The sequence below is a fragment of the Bufo bufo genome, chromosome 8 (genome assembly GCF_905171765.1).
Source record: "Bufo bufo chromosome 8, aBufBuf1.1, whole genome shotgun sequence".
In the NCBI taxonomy this organism is placed as follows: domain Eukaryota; kingdom Metazoa; phylum Chordata; class Amphibia; order Anura; family Bufonidae; genus Bufo; species Bufo bufo.
The window spans coordinates 98,336,299-98,356,324 of record NC_053396.1 but is presented as its reverse complement, the minus strand read 5'-3'; the positions used below and the strand labels follow the sequence as shown (position 1 = coordinate 98,356,324).

Below are 20,026 nucleotides of genomic sequence, written 5' to 3'. Positions count from 1 at the left end.
GGATCTTATTGATTCCATCTTGAACCTGTAGTAGGTCACCCATCTGTTTAGGAATTTTAAATTGATGATTGTCCTCACCGACCCGTCTGGCTTCTTCACAAAGAATAGTCTCGAATAGTGACCTCTGAACTGCTGGGGAGGAGGAACCTGGGTGATAGCTCCCAGAACCAGAAGCTTTTGAATATGTGACCGCAGTTGTTGCTGAAGGAGAGGAGATTCGAAGTTTCCTGGAAGGTTTGTGGTGGAGGAGTTCTGAAATCTATCCTGAAGCAGTCCCTGATGGAGTCCAGGATCCATTGATTGTGAGTAACTCTTCCATCTTTCCCAAAAGTGACGAAGTCTCCCGCCAACCGGTCTGGCGTCATGGTTTCCCTGTGGTGGTATTGGGGTTGAAGAGGAAACCCCTACCCCCTTTGGGGTAGCTCCAACTGCCCGATTTACCTTTCCCTCTATAGGCCTTGGCCTGACTTTGGCCCGAGGGTCTACGAAAGGGCTGGGGCTTTTTAGGTTTCTCTTCAGGGAAACCTTTCTTGTTATCTGCCGCATTCTGGAGGATAGAGTCCAAGACTGGGCCGAACATAAAAGAGCCAGAGAACGGAATGGAGCAGAGTCTGTTCTTAGACGCTACATCCCCAGACCAGGACTTGAGCCAGAGGGCAAGTCTAGCAGCGTTAGTCTGAGACTGAGACTTGGCTGCGAATCTAATAGTTTCCGCTGAGGCGTCCGCCAGGAAACTTGAAGCCATCTTTAGAAGAGGGAGAGACTCTAGGATTTCTTCCCTGGATGTCTTAGCCCTGAGGTGATTCTCCAGTTGATTAATCCACAAGATTAAGGCTCTGGAAACTGAAGTGGCTGCAATGTTGGTTTTAATTGCAGCCGCCCCTGACTCCCAGGATTTTTTTCAACAGACCGTCCAACTTCCTATCCATGGGGTCCCTCAGCTGCGATGAATCCTCAAATGGTATTGAGGTCTTTTTCACGACTTTGGCCACCTGGACATCTACTTTAGGGACTTCGTCCCAGAGATTAGTGTCCTTTGGATTAAATCGCAGTCGATTTTTAAAATCCCTGGGAATGAAGAGCTTCTTTTCTCCATCAGCCCATTCTTCTGTGATGAGATCCTTTAGATTTTCATTTACTGGGAAGACCTTCCTTTTCCTGACTTTAAGACCGCCGAACATCTAGTCTTCAACTGAACGAGTTTGTTCCTCCTCCTCAATAGCCATGGTCTGTCTAATGGCGGTGAGCAAGGAATCTAAATCCTCGGATGAAAAGAAGTATCTCCTTTGTTCATTTTGATAAAGGGACACTGAGTCGTCGTTGTCTGAAGCACATAACCCCTCTTCCTCTGAATCAGAGCCTGACTGGATCCTGGCTCTTTTGGAGGGGGAGGGGGGGAATGGTGGGTCTGGGATCTGGCTTGAGGTTGCCGCTTGCACCTCCTCTCTATTACGATATCCCTCAAATCTGACAGTAGGGATGACCATTCGTCTTTCTGAATTTTGGAAATGCATTCTGGGCATAATTGTTTTTATACGACTCTAGAAGCTTTGTTTGGCAGGTCGCACATTTATTTTCCTTCTTTTTAGGGTCTCCATGAGGTCTGTGCCCTGACTCCTTAGAGGTCTAAGGGAAAAGGGGGATAAGACTAATTAGGGAACTGCTAAAAAATGCCCCTGTTTGAAGCATAAAGGCAGCTACTTACAGGGGCCTGGACGGGGGAGTCTGAACAAGTTTCTTGCTTGCTGGACGCCTGGACCTCCATGATGCAACCTCACCAGGCTGCCATCCGACTCTTAAATAAGTTTTCGTTCACTTACCTGTCCGCCCGTCGCCGCCTGGCTCCGCCTCCACCTGCTCTTCCGGGGGGACTCATTCCAAGGAAGAGTCAACCCCCTAGACATGCGAGACCTCCTGATTCGGAGTGTCTCCAGAATGCTGATGCGCGTCGCCATGACACTTCCAGCGACGCGTCCTGGCTTCCGGTCACGTGGGCGCAGTCCGGGATCCTAGACGTAATGAGCATAGGGGAGTGCAGGAGCCGCAGCCGAGCCCAGAGCTCCAAGGGGGGAGAAGCGGCTACGGCGCCCCCGTTTCCTGCGGCTGGCCAGAAAAGGGAATCGGGGACCTAACCAGGGGACCGGTTCCCAGAGTGGTGCTGGTTCAGGGGCTGCAGGAGTCTGAAGAGGAGAGGTAAGCACCCCCCGACCAGACTCACCCCGTTCCCTACCTAACCTTGCTAGGAGAGAGCCGTCTACTCCTCCTATCCCAGTAAGGACAGGAAGAACACTGGAGAAAGGGGGTGGGGAGGGGCCCTTTAAACTGTCTCTCTTCCTGTCCCTACAGAAGCAAATAAGGATATCCTCCATGGGTGCTGTCATGGAGGACGTCCTGGAAAAATTAGTTGTTTTAGCACAGTTTTTATTTATTTTTACAGCGTTCACCTGAGGGGTTCGGTCATGTGACATTTTTATAGAGCAGATCATTATGGACGTGGTAATACCCAATATGTCTACTTTTTCTTATCGATTTAAGTTTTACACAATAGCATTTTTTAAACCAAAAAAATGTTTTAGTGTCTCCATTGTCAGAGTCAGTTTATTTTAATTTTTTCAACGATTGTCTTAGGTAGGGTCTAATTTTTTGTGGGATGAGGTGACAGTTTGAATGGTACTATTTTGGGAGGCATACGCCTTTTTGATCGCTTGGTGTTGCTATTTTTGTGATGTAAGGTGACACGGTTTTTATTTTATTTATTTTTTTACATTAATTTTTTTAGTGTTCACCTGAGGCGTGAGGTCATGTGAAATTTTTAAAGAGCTGGTTGTTACGGACACAGCGATACCTTATATGTATACTTTTTTTTTCCAGCACCTCCACAACGGCACTGACAGGAGGGTGTCCCCGCCCCCAGGACAGGAAACAACTTAGGAGCAACTATTCAAAAAGGCCTCCTCCCCTTACCTCAACAGTCGTTGTTTCCTGTCCTTGGGTCGTAGGAGCGCTCCTGCAGTGCCAGGAAGATCGATTTCGCCCAGCCTGGATCTATTCCCCACGTGTTGGGAAGGCTGGTGCAGGAGACGGGACCCCCGGGGTCGCGCTCGCCGCCCTTTCCAGTCTCTGGAGTAAGCCCTGCTTGCAGGCATCCCCGGGCTTCACAAGTCCCGTGCGCATGTAAAAAAAAAAAACGCACGGGATTTCAGTTCACCAGGCGAGATTCTCCTTGGGCAAGAGAATCTCGCGAGATTTCAGGCGCGTCACTTCCGTGTTAAAAAGGTGAGGAGCTGAGATGCCGGCATTTTGTGACCGCAGCCGGCCATCCAGCTCACGCTCACCTGGGGTTCAAGCATGCCTGCCTCAGGAGACGATATCGCCAGGAAGCCTGGTGATCCTGCCTCTGCCCATAGCCCAGTAAGCCTCCTCCCCCAAGGGAGATAAAATTTGTGAACAGATGTTTTATGAACAATTACCTTATATTGGGTACTTTTGTTCACATCTGGTGAGGTGGTGGCCATGGTTTTATTATGGTGTCTCATGGTCTTATTACCCCTATGTCTCCCTTTTAGGGCACCGAGACCATAACTTACAAGCCAGCCAGCGAAGTGGGTCGCAGAAAATGCGCCATTTGTAAAAAGTCCTTCGCTTCAAAGAGCAAGAAAGTTTTATGTCAAAAGTGCACAGAAATGTATGTTTATTGATTTCTGCAAGTATTAGGTTTCTTATAGTGTCAAATGATGTAATTTGATATTTAATACAATTTTCTTTTGCATCTTCTTCGAATAGTCTCTTACTGACTGGTGAGGTAAGGGGGAGGAGGCCTTTTTGAATAGTTGCTCCTACGTTGTTTCCTGTGCTGGGGGCGGTGACACCCTCCTGTCAGTGCCGTTGTGGAGGTTCTTGGAAAATCCAATTACCGATAAGAGTAATTTATACTTTTTCATTTATTTCACTTTAAACACAATAAAAGCATTTTTGAAACAAAAAAATAAAATGTGATGTTTTAATGTCTTCATGTTCTGAGAGCTATAGTTTTTTTTATTTAAGCGATTTTCTTATTTAGGGGGAAATTTTTTGCAGGATGAGGTGACTAATTGGTACCTTTTTGATCACTTGGAGTTGCACTTTGTGATGTAAGGTGACAAAAATGGCTTTGACAGTTATTTTATTTTGTTTATGGTGTTTATCGGACGGGGTGAATCATGCAATATATTTAACGAGGCGGTCGTTACAGACGCGGCAATACCAACTATGTCTATTTTATTTATTTTTTTCTATTCAACTACTTAATTGGTAATTTTTTTAAATTTTATTTTTTACATGTGAAACCTTTTTTTCATTTTAAAACACTTTATTTTTTATTTTACACTTTACTTCCCCCATAAGGTCATACAAGACCGAGAAAATACACCCCCCAGAGAGGCTTTACAGCAGAATACTGCGCTGTACAGCCTCAGTGCAGAGCTGATCGAGGTCTGTGGAAAACCCGACAGCTCCTGCACTCTCCCAGCCCTGGCAAAAACATGCTATGCGCTTCCTGATCTGTATACACAGCGCTCGTTGAGCAAAGTGATCAAAAAAGTCACGTGCCAAAGCGATATCAATAAAAACTGCAGATCAGCCCACTAAAAATGAGCCCTCAGGCAGCTCCATAGACACAACTATATAAAAAAGTTATAGCAGTCAGAATATGGCTATGAAAAGAACACATTTTTCATTAAAACACAAGTAAAACTATATAAATGTGATATTGCTGTAATCATGCCGACCCAGAGAAAGAACACAACAGGTCAGTTTTACCACATAGGAAAAACAAAAACAGAACCCATAAAACAGCATTTTTTCCCCAATTTCACACCATTTAAAAGGTTTTACCGCTTTGCACTACAACGTATGGAATATTAAATGGTGCAATTAGAAAGTACAACTTGTCCTTGCAAAAACAAGCCCCATGAGGCTATGTGAACGAAAGAAAAATAAAAAACTTGAGAAACCCACACATCCAATCTTCTTAGTTTAAACACTGAATGCTAATTAACTCTTGAAGAAGTCAATAACAAAGAGGTTCACTTTTTCTTGTTGCACTGTGGATGTTTAGTCAGTGCTCAATAAAAGACCTGAACAGTACAAATGCTTGTGCATTAATAGTTTTGTAAAGGTGCATTTACACTGGGCAAGGAGAAGCAGATTGTCGGGAAGGAAGCGGTCGTTACCAACAGTTGGCTGCTAGTTAACTGGAGGTGAAGCACTGCACTTACATGCAGCGATCACCTCCACAGTATAAAGATGAGTAATTGCTGCCGTTATCGCTAGTCCCCATACACAAATCATTTTTCCGGGGCTGCAAAGTGCTGTTTAGTCAGCACAATCTGATGCCCGGGAACGATGTTTGAGGTATCTGCACTTCCGATCATTTCACCTGATAAACGATTGTTTCGTTCATTAGGTGATAAACATGCACCTTTAGATAGTCAGATTAATTGGAAACTAGCTTTCGTAGGAACGTTCATTCCTGATAATCGACCCGATATTCTGGATGTGTAAATCCAGTGTTAGGGTACTTTCACACTAGCGTTGTTTGGATCCGGCAGGCAGTTCCGGCAACTAAACTGCCTGCAAGATTCGGCAAACTGCATGCAGTTCACCGGATCCGGTGAAATAAAGCAGATCTGTCTCATCCAGAATAACAGATCCAGTATTTAATTTTTCTCAAAGATCAAAAGCAAAAATAGCTCCTCCTATGTCCCGGCTCATGCACAGACCGGAAAACCGGACCTGGCAATGTAGCAATTTCCAGAACACTTGGTACCGGATCCAGCATTTATACATCTCCATGGAAATTAATGCCGGATCTGGCAAGTGCGGTAGTGTTCCGAGATTTTGGCCGGAAAAAGCAGCGGTATTTTGTCCAGTCAAATACTGTACAATGGATGGAACGGAAGACATCCTGATGCATACTGAATGGATTGCTTTCTATTCAGAATGCATTAGGACAAAACTGATGCGCTTTCTTCTGGTAATGAGACCCTTTAACGGATTTCAATACCGGAAAAGAATAACGCTAGTGTGAAAGTACCCCTAGTTTATTCGTAATCATTGCAGAGATCTAGGTAATTCCTGAGCAGTTCACTTTCTTGCAACTTCAAATAACCAGATAACATCTCAAAAGGTAACAGGAAGAAACAGAGGAACTGGATTCTGCTGCACGGAAACCAAACATTGAGACTATATGGCGATATTAGTAGTGTGTATAAACCAAATCTTTGCAACAGAATACCTTCTGCTCAAATACGGTTTTGTTGTAAAGGTTGTACAATCGTGTTGTCAACTCGTGTTTTCTTTGCTTGAAACTCTTCACATATATGGATGTTGAACAGGACAGATCTTCAAGGAAGCAGCCTTCTACTTTACACAGACGACTCCTGGTAAAAAAAGAAGGGGAGGGGGAATTTTAATCTCTAGATATATTTTCCGAACACACAAAACACGTACACCATCGATCAGCCTTTTATCCCCATTACAATAATTAATTTCAACATTTATCAAATTTATTAAGAGCTGTGTTCTAGGTTATGCCATTTTGTGCTCTTTATATGGTTACTCACATTTTCTCTGCAGGGGTCCACTCCACATAGTAATCCGGTTCCTTCAGAACTTTCTCTTTAGAAAAGTATGGACTTGAAAACAGGTCTGTCTGCGATCTGGGTTTCCTTTCCTTTGCGTTTGTTAGATCAAAGCATGGCACTTTTGCTGGTTCTGTCAACACAAAAACATACAGAAAAGCAAATCTCATTTATTACTCACATATTTAACATTATTAACTTATAATAGGCTATCAATATTAACGGATGGACAGCCCCTTTAAATAAGTGTTCAGGAGGTCTGGAGATCAGAGATAAGCGCTACATATCAGCTGTCAGGGGATTCGAAGAAAACAAACTGAAAACCTGCAAACAGACTTAACGGTTTTCAGAGATTTTTATACCGATGCCCTATCCACTGGATAGGTCATCAGTGTCTGATTGGTAGGGATCAGACACCTGGGACCCCCGCCGATCAGCTGTTTTGGGAAGGCAGCAGAGCCCCTGTGATCGCCACTACCTAAATTGTATAGCAGCTGTGCATGGTAGCACACTCAGCAGTCCCATTCACTGGAATGGGGCCGAGCTGCTCCTAGTCCACATGAATGTGTCTTCACTCGGCCTATGAAAAGCCGAGAAGGCTATGAAAAGCTCACAGGATGCCTTCTCAAACAGCTGATCGGCGGGGGGTCCCAGGTGTCTGATCCCTACCAATCAGACACTGATGACCTATCCAGTGGATAGGGCATCGGTATAAAAATCTCTGAAAACCGTTAAGTCTGTTTGCAGGTTTTCAGTTTGTTTTCTTCGAATTGGTAACTAATGGAAGACCGGACTCTGCGAAAGAAGGTCATCTCTGAGTGGCAGTGACCAGGATGTCCCCTAGAAGGAGACGACGGCGTACTACATGCGACGGCCAATCCCCAGGGCGACTAGGATAGTCGGAATACCCTCCCTCCTGATCTTCCGTAGAACTCTGGGTAGGAAGGGGAAAGGGGGAAAAACGCAAGGAGGGATAACCCTGCCAAGGGGAAAAACGGGGGCGGCCACGCCGCAACCTTCCACGTCTCTGCTCAGGAAAGAAAGGTGGGAAGCTTCCGAGACTGTCTCGAAGCCATCAAGTCCACATCCAGACTCCTCCAACACAGACAGACTGCCTTGAACACCTTCCGCAGTCTAGTAATACAGAAGGGAGAGGCCGCAGCCGTTTGTTTGAGGGGGAAGAAGAAATAGAAGGGTGTTCCGTACCAGGAATGGAACGTCTATCATCGTGGCAAAACGTGACAGCAACCTCGCTCCATCTGGTGTGGAGAGTCTCGTAGTCTACCCCCGGAATGGGCGGTGGTAAGTATGATCACCAGAGGGCTGGCGTAACCTAGACATTAGTCATGTCTTAGGAGATGTAATATATATATATACAGGTAGCACACCCAGGACCAATGGAAGGATTCACCTGCATAAGGAAAGATGTGGAGTGCGCCACATCCCACCAGCCGGGACAGAACTGTGGAATAGAAGGCCACCAAAGAATACCCCGTGCAAATGCAGATGTAGCTAGGGATTTAGTGGCTGTGCCAAAACTCTGCCTAAGGATGAAGCCAAGTAAGGGGAGCCACAACTGTATCGCTAGCCCATACCCCAGCGGAGGAGGGGGCCATACCACAGAGGCCACCAATTCAGATGTCGAAGAATCCGCCACCTGACGAAGGAGCTGTGCAGTAAGAACCATAGTATGTATTGGTAACACAAATACCACTCTCCCAGAAGTAGCCAGCGCCTGCCCCGTTGGCACAAAACTAAAGGGGAGCCGTGAGGCTATCCCGTAGAAGCCATGGCCCCATACTGCCCCAGTTAAGAGCTAGCTTTAACACTTTACCTGAACAGGAGCAACAGCAAGCTAGCGTCAGGGTAGAACCCCCAGCTGAGGGGGGACTACAGAGTCAGTGAACACTCGACTCGCTGAAACATACTCCCCATAATATGCGCAATGACATATGCACTACGTAGTGATGAGGACAATGTCCTGACCGACTGGAACCGAGGAGGCCCATGGAGAAGGGCGGTCCCTAGGACACATAAGTGTGGCTAGGCAACCCCTCTGAGAGACAGAGGATGTAACAACCATGCTCCAAAACCAGCACCGAAAGATAAGGGTACCAACTGGAAACAGCGACCGTATCCACTGGCAGCACCCATACACCAAGATACAGAGCACCGGCATCCGCGGTTATCGACTGTTGCCACGCCCCACTGAAGAAGCTAAGGCATCTAGAGCCATGGCGTAGTTGAACTGTAGCAATCCAAGATGCCTAGGTATTCCCCTGTAAGCGGATCACTTGTGGAAGGGGAATGCAACAGGAAGCGCGGTGATGGGAGAAAGGCTAATGCATACGGCCGGTACAGAACCCAGTGGAGATGCAATGCCGCCACCTCCCGAAGGGGGGATGCATACGTTCAGCACTAAAACCAGTGTAACTATACTTAGTCCACCTATCGCAGGGGGCAGAACATAAGGCAAGTACTTTAACCTCAGTAGTGCAATCATTCCACCTATGGAAGGGGCGATGCATACAAGCGCTGCCATCGCAAGTGGTCATGCTTACGGCAGGAACAGAATGCAACGGTAGAGAGATTACGCCTGTAAACACTGTAACCGGTGATAATGCCAGAACGCCACCTATGGAAGAGGCTAATGCATACGGTACGTACTGTCCGAGTGGAAAGCAATTCCGTCCCCTAAGGAAGAGTAAATGCCTACTGGCGTCACTGAAACAGCGCTCTAGCATTTAGTTCACCTATAATGCCTAAGGTAAGTATTGTATGCAGCAGAGGTGCAAATACTCCGCCAGAAGGAGGGTAATGCAGACAAGGACTGCTGGCTACCTTGGATACAACCTTGAAGATTGCAGTGGATTCGAGTGAGAGCCCGAATCACAATATCCCCCCCTCGGACCGAACCTCTCCAGGAATGGAGGGATGTGTCTGAGCGAGACCCTAGGGAGGAAGGTGGGGGTGCGGAGGTGGCCAAGAAGAATGTTCTGCTCTGGCCCACTTGCGCACAGTTCTACCGTTTAGAAGCTTGCCCGTGGCAGTTGTAGGCCACCCTGGAGGAAATACATCAACCAAACTACCCAGAGGGTGGAGTGGGAACTAGAGGTCCGTCCACCGGAGTGCGTAGGTGGAGCTTATCAACCAAACGACCCCGGAGGATGGATTGGGAACTTCGAGGTTCTCCACTGGAATGCGCAGGTGGAGGATTATCAACCAGACGACCCCGGAGGATAGAATGGGAACTTCCAGAGGTTCTGCGCTGGTGGAGAATTATCAACCAAACGGCCCAGAAGGACGGTTTGGGAATCCAGATGTCCTTGAGAAGTGCGCCTAGGGGACTATCAACCACACGACCCAGAGGGTGGATTGGAATACTTCAGCTGTCCTCCCTGGATCTGCGCAGGAGGAGGATTGGGAACTAGGAGAGGTCCCCCTTAGTCAGAGATAGGACGCGGGCCCAGCCTGGTACCACACAGACAGGGGGAATCCTGCGGTGACTAGGGGGAGGGGGCCGTATGAACGCACATTTTTCTCTCTTTTTAAAAAAATGAAATTAGGATGCCCAGCGTCAAGTGGGCAGAGGCAGGAAGGGGTTAACTGTGTTAACGTTAAGGCACACTGCGCTGGAGATAAGATCTCAGATAATCTGGTGCCGGCTTCAGAGGTGACTGGCCAGAAGGGGTTAAGCTGTCTTGCGGACCGGGGGCGGGGACTAGCAGCTTGTGGGAGAGGAAAGTGAGGGGGGAAGGATTCGTGCCACATCGCACCCCCACCCCCTGTCCAGAGATGTGATTAACCCACTGAGTGCCCTGAGACGAGCGGATCGCATAAGGGCCTCCGCTCCCTGCCTTGCCTGTCGACCGGTGCATGGTCCCGTTCCGCGGTGGATGAAGCAGCGGCCGGGCCTAAGTTTTCGCGCACAGCCGACTGCGATCTGTCGGTCGGCCGGGGCGCAGAGGGACCGAACAGGGAACGGAAGCGCCGCTTGTGCCCACCGGCACAAGTATGCACAGGATCTGAGGGTAGCCTCAGTTTTTAGGTTGGCCATACTATTTTTCTAGCACTAGGACCCCCACTCACTTTCCCTCCAGTCTGTCGGCTACGCGGCCATTTAGGGGGTTAATAAAATCGCAGGCGCTGCTTACTCGTGGCCCGCAATCTCCCGGCTGGTCGTCTTAGGCAGATGTCTGCAGTTACCACAATCCACCCTTTCGGGAACGGCACCAGACAAGCGCCGCTCTGGAAGGGTTAACCCCCTATGACGCCTGCCGTCGCAGAATTCGGCCCGCGATCTTCCAGTCCGGGGGGACTGGAAGATCGCGGGCCGAATTCTGCGACGGCAGGCGTCATAGGGGGTTAACCCTTCCAGAGCGGCGCTTGTCTGGTGCCGTTCCCGAAAGGGTGGATTGTGGTAACTGCAGACATCTGCCTAAGACGACCAGCCGGGAGATTGCGGGCCACGAGTAAGCAGCGCCTGCGATTTTATTAACCCCCTAAATGGCCGCGTAGCCGACAGACTGGAGGGAAAGTGAGTGGGGGTCCTAGTGCTAGAAAAATAGTATGGCCAACCTAAAAACTGAGGCTACCCTCAGATCCTGTGCATACTTGGCTTGGAAGCCATTCCTCTGGCAGAGCCTAGTGAGGCCCTATTAACAGCCACAAGTCAGCCCATATCCTGCGTCTGTTTTCCGGTGCCTAACCCTAGGAACTACAGAAGGGGAAGAGGGATAAAACATACTTACCTATCCCGTGTACTCACCTTATCTTCCTCCTCTTCACTTCACCCTCCCTAGGTGGGCCCATAAAGGTACCTTCTCCAGCAGGGTCACCTCCTCAGCAGCTGGCACCATAGTGGCAGGAGACTGGTATGGCGGGAGGGTCTTCTCTTTGGCAGACCTAGGTGACCCCTTGGCTGGCAGGATGCAGGGGAGTGAGGCTGCCCAGGTCCACCTTGTCTTCTGTGGGGGAGGCAGCAGTGCGGATGACCGGCACTGGCGCAACTCGACCCCAGGATAACAGGGAGGCGAGTCGCCACTGTTTTCCCATCTGAAAAAGGAAAAAAAATTAACTAAAATAAAAAATCTTCAGGAGATCTTGCCTCCTATTGACACTAGAAAAAAACTGAAGCTCTCTCTCCAGGCTGGATGGGGTATAGCTGCCAGGGGAGGAGCTAACAGCTTTTACTAGTGTCAACGCCTCCTAGAGGACATAGCTATACCCACGGTTTCTTTGTCCCGCAATGAATATGGGAAAGAAAGTTTAAATTCGTAAAATGCAATAAAAAAAAAGCCTAAAGGTGTTCAAAGCTTTTAAATTAAAAGGGTACATATTTTTCTCCCTGCATTGAAGAGGTTTACTTAAAGGGGTTGTCTACTTTCTTTTTATATTGACAATCTATCCTCAAGACAGGTAGCCAATATCAGATCGGGGGGCCCATTCACTTCTATGGGATGGCTCCTTCCTATTCACTTGAACAGGACTGTGGAGCTGCAATTCTGACGGCGAGCAGATAAACAGTGAAGAGAAGGTGGTGCTTGTATGAGTGCTGCGGTCTCTTCAAGTAGCTGAATGCCAATCTGATATTGATGAGCTATCCTGAGAACAGGTCATATATAAAAACCTTTAATGTGCTCAATAAAAGACATGAGCTGTACATCTGTTTGTTGTTCTAGTAAGATTGTCATCCAAATCACATTTCACTAGTAATCAATGCAGAAATCCAGGTAATTCCAAAGGGTCCACTTACTTTTCTTGCAATTGCACCAAGTATATTACCTGAAGTGCACGATACAAAGGCTGTGGACTAGTCATACTAAAGCATCACCTTTGCCTAGAGCGTTCCCATTAAAACAGCAGATTAATGCACTGTCCCTTATTTTCATAGACCCTCTCAATAGCTGACCTGTTGCAGCAGTCTTTGGTTTGATTTTACTTGCAGCTGAACTAGGCGTTTGGTTCTTTGTCCGGTTTTTAATGCGGTCCATTAGACATTCAAACTCCTCATCAGAGCTCCCAGAAGTCATGATCTTGGGCCGATTCCCAGCTGGCCATTTCTTTGCATCATGTCCACCCTCACTGTTAGAATTATTTTCCTTGCCAGTTTTCTTCACAGGCTTTGAGGTAGATCCATTATCTGTCTTTATGTTACGATCTGTTCTATGTCTGTCACGCCACGTGCTTTTAATAACTATTGAATCATCATCACTGTCGCTGATAAACACTGGAGAATTCAACTGCAGAGATCCAACTGTTTCCTGAGAACTTTTAGATCCTTTACCATGGGTCTTGATTCCTATGAATAACACAACTGTGAGAGACCTCAAAAAGGATCTATTTCTAGTAATACACGACTTCGAAAATTAAACATTACTTACCATTTTTAGTTTTAGGCGTTTTCCAACTTTTAGAAAATACTGAATCAAAGTCATCATCTGATTCAACAATGAACACTTTCAAGCTGTTAAAACAAGCATTTGAAATATATTTTATTCATATAAAATTAATTTTCAAATATCTAAAAGGTAAGCAGCTAAAACAGGAGAAGAAAAAAAAAAAAATTATATTTAAGAAGAACATAGACATCCCCCCCCTCCCCTATAGCTGTCAGCCGTACCATATAAATAAGGTTCACAGCGGGGGTCAGCTGACAGTACATTAAAAGGGTTTTCCGATATTTTAACACTGATGACCTCTCCTCTAGATAATACAAACCGGTAACTGCAGCATCTCCAGCGACTTCTTTATTGGACAGACTTCACAGAAAGTGTACCATAAAAATAAACAGCAATGTTTTGGCTACTACATAGCCTTTGTTAAGCCATTTATTTTTATGGCACACTTTCTGGCAAGTCTGTCCAATAAAGAAGTCGCTGGAGATGCTGCCGTTACCTGTTTTTTTTTTTTTTTTTTTTTTACTATTTGGTGGGCTGCTGAGGATCTGCGGCTGTGGTTTGACTGATGCATTCCAGTGTGGTCGTTTGATGGTCCGTGGGTGCTGCTCTACATCTACCATTCTGTCCTCTAGATAAGTCATCAGTATCTGATCGGTGGGGGTTGGCACTTCTATGGGGCTGAGCTGCATCCAGGCCATGTGACAGATAACAGTGTCACTGGGAAAGCTGTGAGAAGGCCACGGCGCTACTGCGAGCACCGCTGCCTTCTCAAACAGCTAATCGGCAGGGTCCCAGGTGTCAGACCCCCACTGATCAGATACTGATGACCTATCCTGAGCATAGGTCATCAGTATTAAAATCTCGGAAAAACCCTTTCATGTGATGGGGGCTTTAAAGAGGACCATTCACTACAATAAAAAAATCTAAACTAAGCATACAGACATGGAGAGCGGCACCCAGGGATCTCCCTGCACTTACTATTATCCCTGGGCGCCGCTCCGTTCTCCCGGTATCTTCAGATTTTTGGCTGAACTGGGAGGAGCCTGCCGGAGTCTCCTTCTCCCAGGCTGGAGTGCTGGCCAATCGCAGCGCTCAGCTCATAGCCCGAGAAAAAAAAAAAACTCAGGCTATGAGCTGAGCGCTGCGATTGGCCAGCGCTCCAGCCTGGGAGAAGGAGACACCGGCAGGCTACTCCCAGTTGAGCCGAAAATCTAAAGATACCGGAGCCTATACCGGGAGAACGGAGCGGCGCCCAGGGATAATAGTAAGTGCAGGGAGATCCCTGGGCGCCACGCTCAATGTTTGTATGCTTAGTTTAGATTTTTTATTGTAGTGAAAGGTCCTCTTTAAGTCCGTTGCAGTAATTTAGCAAAGTACTCCACTTGCTAAACCAGGACCACCTGCAACCAACTGGCTAGAGGTGTCCTGTATTTAGAAGTGCTGGCATCAAACAGGCTGGTGGATGAACACGGATGTCGCCTGTGTGCCTTCCACAATTTGCAGAACTAATGGCCCTTTATAAAAATGCCTGTTCTTGTCCGCAAAACGGACAAGAACAGGACATGACTAAATTTTTGCGGGGCCACGGAACAGAGCAACAGATGCGGACAGCAGACAGTGCTGGCCGCATCTTTTGCGGCCCCATTGAAGTGAACAGGTCCGCAGCCGAGCTGCAAAAAATGCGGCTCGGATGTGGAACCAAACCACGGTCACGTGAATGTGCCCTTAGGTCGCTTTTACACGGCCATGTGTGAAATGAGGTCTGTATGATGGCTACATTTCCTAAACCATCTGTAGTTCATGGGAGCCGAACTCAAAGCAAAGTTATCTATGTGAATACTGTACATGACACATTACATAGGTATTCTTGACTAAACTCATTGCTTCTAGAGGCAAATATATAGGGCAGGTGGGGTGATAGATTAGCTCCTCCAGCCCCAGCAAATGTGTTTTAAAGGGTACCTAAACTTTCCCACAAAGCACAGAAGGTGCAGCGGCACTTCTTAGGGTGATTTGCACATTCCACTTGCATCACCTCTACAGGAGAAGTACACACCCTATATACTTTCTATGGATACGTACTCCACATGCTGCAAAAGTAGAGCAAAGCAGATGTAGGTGGAAGATGCAGATCGCTCTGAGAAGCAACGCTGCACCCTCCAAGCTTTGCATGAAGGTATAGGTACCCTTTAAAAGGCATAGTGTGAAATAGTTGAAGACTAGACTATAGAAGCCAAGCTATAACCCAATCTATGAATAATTCATATATGTAATACATGACTTATACATTAAGCCTTGAAGCAAATGTTTCTTTTAAAAACATACCTGTTCTGTTTATCCACAACTTTAGTTGAGGTTTTTGGTGTTTTTAGTTCTGTTAAAACTATAAAAAAAATAAACATTATTGCATAAATCTATGACCAGTCTCATGCAGCGCTATCTGAGGGCAGTATAAACTGGTGACAGCCACACTGCTAAAACTGGTCTTGAGCAGCTTTTAGTGTGAACCAAGCGCTGGACTCCACTCAGTCTTCATATTCATGTGTTCTCATGCTGATTGCTATGGAAAAAGAGTGGTTTATCAGCAGCAGAGGATGGAGAGAAGCAGAAGCTGATGAACTGGAGGAATCCGGAGCGTCTTCTTTGTATAGTGTGGTCTCCAGCCCTCAGATAGGACAGCATATATGTAGGTAAAAGATTCCCTTTGTTGTAGAAAATAATAGTTGTAATCAGCTCGCATAAAACTTTGTGTAAAGAAATAGGTAAATCTCTCTTCCCTCAACCCCAGTCAGAGACAGACACAGGTGTTACCATCTTGATTGAAAATTCTAAGCAACTCCTCCCCTCCCTGCTCAGTCTGAGTCTTATTTACTAACAAAAGGTGTAAAAGGGGCTGGCCCAAGACAAGGATACAGGAAGTGATGTCAAAGGACAGGGCGGGGCAATCAATGTGGCTCGGCAGACAATGCACACACCCCATCCCTGTATAAGGAAGGATGAGTCATTTCCATTGTCCGACCAGCCAGGTGGCCGCCCACCCCCCATCACTGTCAGCATGGACCTCATTCAATACTGCTCAAAGGTGATCAGTATCTAATAAAGATCATTCTACTGGTTCCTATAGGATTGAAATTATCTGCGAGACATTGCTATGGCTATTGTCAGTATACGGTACTAGTATACCGACAAGGCAGATATGCATGTCTTAAAAGCAGATATGTCTCCAAGCCCATGAGAAGGTTTTCATACTGACAGTTTTACCACTGGTCCCGATTCAGCCAAAGTACCCTCTGCTAGAGCGCTCCTTGGCTAAATCAGACACAGGGAGACAGATGACAATCTATAAAAACACACACACACACACACATCCTAAAGTAAAATGTCTGCATAATAAAATTTCCACAACACCTTTGACATTTAACATCCAAAATAAAAAAGACCATATAAGACTACACAAGTACACAAAATTTATAACCAGCACATTACATCTGTCTACTTAAATGTCTTTCCTGACACAGACTTAGGGTGACACCTATCTTTCCTGAAAGTATTAGGTGTGGGACTAGGAGAAATAAAGGGTTACCTTTTATTTTTTTCCTCAACCAATTTTAGTCTAGATTTGCTTTTACAAAAAAAAAGTTTAAAAAAAAATAAAAAATTGACAGTTGAACCTCAGGATAGTGTAAATCTATATTACAGAATTGTTAACACAGCTTTTGATCTGGCTGGAGTAGGATAGGTAATTTATGAAATTAATTTGCCTTTTAGTGTCTGATGATTTTTTATCCTCCTTCAATTTTTTGTTCTGGAGCACTGTATCAGTGCAGCCTGTGTACTTATTCAGGTGTATAGCACGCGGATCACTGCTGGAGCCCAGCACTGACTGTAGCAGTTCTCCCGCCGGGAAGACAACTAGAGGGTATCGATGTGATGCCTTGGCAGCCAGAGGCCTAACAAAGGCCCCAAAGCCTGCCATGATTATGTCGATAGTCTGTCACTGCTACAGTAATAGGTGTAATGCATTATAAAACATCTCCTAGTGGGAGTAAAGAAAACAAATTAAAGCTCAATAAAGTTTATAAAAAAATAAAAACAAAATTTTTCACATAAGTGGTTTTATTTAGTAAAACTGGTTAAAAAAATAAAATAAAATAAAAAAACACACAATATTGCTGAGTTCACCCCCAACGAATGTAATAAGTCCCACATACCCCAAAATAATACAAATGAAAAATACAGTAGTGCTTACAAATTTATATATCTATCTATCTAGGGATGTAGCTGCTCACCCCGTATGTGTAAGGATGAAAAACGGACATAAAGGAGTCAAAAATACTAGAGACTTGGTCTTTTATGTATTGAGGAATATGATCCAATATCACATCTGAGTTGTAAAAGTATGTGAACCGTTGTTCAGTATCTGCTGTGACCCCCTTGTGCAGCGATAACTGCACCTAAATATTTCCGCTAATTGTTGATTAATCGTGCACATTAGCTTGGGGAAATCTTAGCCCATTCCTCCACACAAAACAGCTTCAACTCTTATGTTGGCGAGTTTCCTCCCATGAACTTCAAGTCCTTCCACAACATTTCTATTGGATTCCAAAACTTTCACTTTATGCTTCTTTAACCATTCTTTGACTGATCATTTTGGAGGCATAGGTATGTGTGTTATGGACTATTGATACAAAATGGATACTTGCTTGTTGAGGACTATGTTTAGCTAAGATGGCGGCCAGGCATTCAGCCAACACCTATAAACTAGAATCTTACTTTGTGTTTTATCATGTGTTTCTTTGTGGTTTCCGTTCAGCTCAAGCAAGCAGTTACAAAGAAAGAAGTAGTAACGGTTTCACCCACGAGCAAGGGGGGAGGGGGGAGGAATTTCCTCTGGCCGTCAAGGTTACAGAAAAGTATAGAGTTCATAGCCAATAGAAAAGATATACTTTATCTTTCACTCCCCCCTCCCACTTCTTCCTGTCGTAAAACCTATGTATTGTCTGCTGTTTTCAGAAAATAAACCAGAGATACTGTTTTAACTCCGAGCTGTGGGTTGTCTCAGATTTGATCTCTATGTGCACGTACATTAATTAATTTGGAGCAGTACATCAACCGAACTGGCAGCTTGGCCAGAACCAGAACAATTTTGGCGCCCAATCGTGGGGCTCGAGGATTTGACCCTCTGTTCCCGTACCCCCAGAGACCAGACGAGGAGAGGCGCACTAACGGACACCGGGATCGTAACCCGTGATATGAGGTAAGAAAATTGATTCATCTTGCCCATAAAGTGTCCCCTGGTGTAGCCTCTTGGTGTTCGTCTGAGGGAGGGGTGCGGAAGCAGTCTGGGACGTCCTCGAGGGCATGAAAGTAAGAACCCCATATGTTTTTTTAAGGTCTTGATGTACTGTGTTGTGCCTATAAGTTGTGAAGACCCTGTTGACAAGTATCACTGACTGAGACACGGAGTTCTCCTGTGTGCCTGTATCGGAGTTCAGCCCGGTGTCTGACTCAAATCTCCATAAAGAAGACGATCACAGATGGGTGGAGAGCGGTTCGCGGTAGCCCAGAGTGTGCTGACCGGGACTCAAAGGTCTTCACGTCCAGTGATTACTCTATACAGAGGTCTTTAGGCGGCTTCAGTAGGTACGAGAGATAATGGGAAATGAGGAAAGTGTCCCGAAGGGCTACTGTTCACCTGAACAGTACGTGGCGGACAGGAGAGGCAAACGTTTCATAAAAGGATTAACTAAGTTGGAGAAGAGTTATAGTGTCTGTAAAGGAGGCATCCTATGTAGTGCCACCTGGCAAGTGTTGTTAAACGAGAAGAGGGGGAAGTTAGAAGATGATAAATTGACAGACATGGTCCGTGTGTGGTTGGACTGTAGTAAAGAATTTGAACAGACCGGGGGGGGGGGGGGACTAAATTTTGATGAGAAAAGACAGATATTTCTGTAAGCCTGGTGTTGCATTGATACATGACTTGCCACCACCCTATAATGGCGCCAGGAAGAAAGCAGGTGGGTGGACCGGCAAAACATGTGGTCAACAGAATCCCTCCTCCCGTGATACGTGCCTTCCCTGTGGGGTTCCCCACCCACAAAACCACACCTTGGTAACTACTCCCCGGCACGTCCCATCACTTCCCGTGTTAGCTACAGCGCCATCTTGTCCCCAGGCAACGCCCATGAACGGACCTTTAATATCATTCGGTCCGGACCCCCCCGTCACTCCTATGTCACCCTTGCCCCTTCCTACTACCTTGTACCCCATGGTTAACCCGGACGGTACATTCATGCTACCCCACTCACCTGCCACCCTTACTCCTATAATGGTAGGAGGGCAACCTGATGAAGCAGAACAGGGGGATGCAGACTGTGCTGCAGAATCCACAATGGGCATACAAAATGCACCGGGTAATATGCAGACTCCTTCGCGGGGTACCCCGACAGACTACGGTGATCCGCCAACTTTATCCCTGGCACCACAGTGGACTGTGCCCATGGTCGTGCGCCCATCACGACGTTCACAAGATCAAATACTGCAGGGTCAGATTACAGAGTTACAAAAGAACTTACAGAAAATTGAGCAGGGAAACCTTGAGACACTGAAAGAAGCCCTAGCACTTAACCGGCCACAGGGACCACCAAAATATGTGTCTTTCACCCCACAACAGTTATTCACCATAGTGAATTTACTGCCTGACCCTGAGACCCATCCCATGCCATTTTTCAGGAAACTGTCCCAAGTGCATCAAACCTATGGGTGCACATGGTCGGACCTGCAAAGTATAGTGGAAAACAAGACAGGTGAATACTCCACACTGATAATGGATCAAATCCACATCCCTGAACTTAAAGGTGCTAACTTTGACCCCCGGGATCATGAGTCTGGAGAATTCTTTATAGAACTACAGAAATGGGCGAAAGCAAGATTAGCAGACCAATCCACGACATTACAGGATATGACACAGGAAAAAGTTGAAACTGTCGAGAAATTTGCTCAGAG

The 20,026-nt window shown here is 46.2% G+C and overlaps 1 protein-coding gene across 1 annotated transcript in view; it reads right to left on the bottom strand.

Annotated features, from left to right (window-relative positions):
* Positions 1–20,026, bottom strand: part of GCNA (germ cell nuclear acidic peptidase) — a 61,682-nt gene that overhangs the window by 22,383 nt on the left and 19,273 nt on the right. Inside the window, exons 5-9 of the mRNA XM_040405921.1 lie at positions 15,347–15,404; positions 13,004–13,086; positions 12,532–12,921; positions 6,603–6,753; positions 6,275–6,419 (exon numbers count right to left, since the gene is read on the bottom strand). Of these exons, the coding sequence (XP_040261855.1) occupies positions 6,275–6,419; positions 6,603–6,753; positions 12,532–12,921; positions 13,004–13,086; positions 15,347–15,404 (827 nt within the window). The remainder of the gene's footprint in view (positions 1–6,274; positions 6,420–6,602; positions 6,754–12,531; positions 12,922–13,003; positions 13,087–15,346; positions 15,405–20,026) is intronic.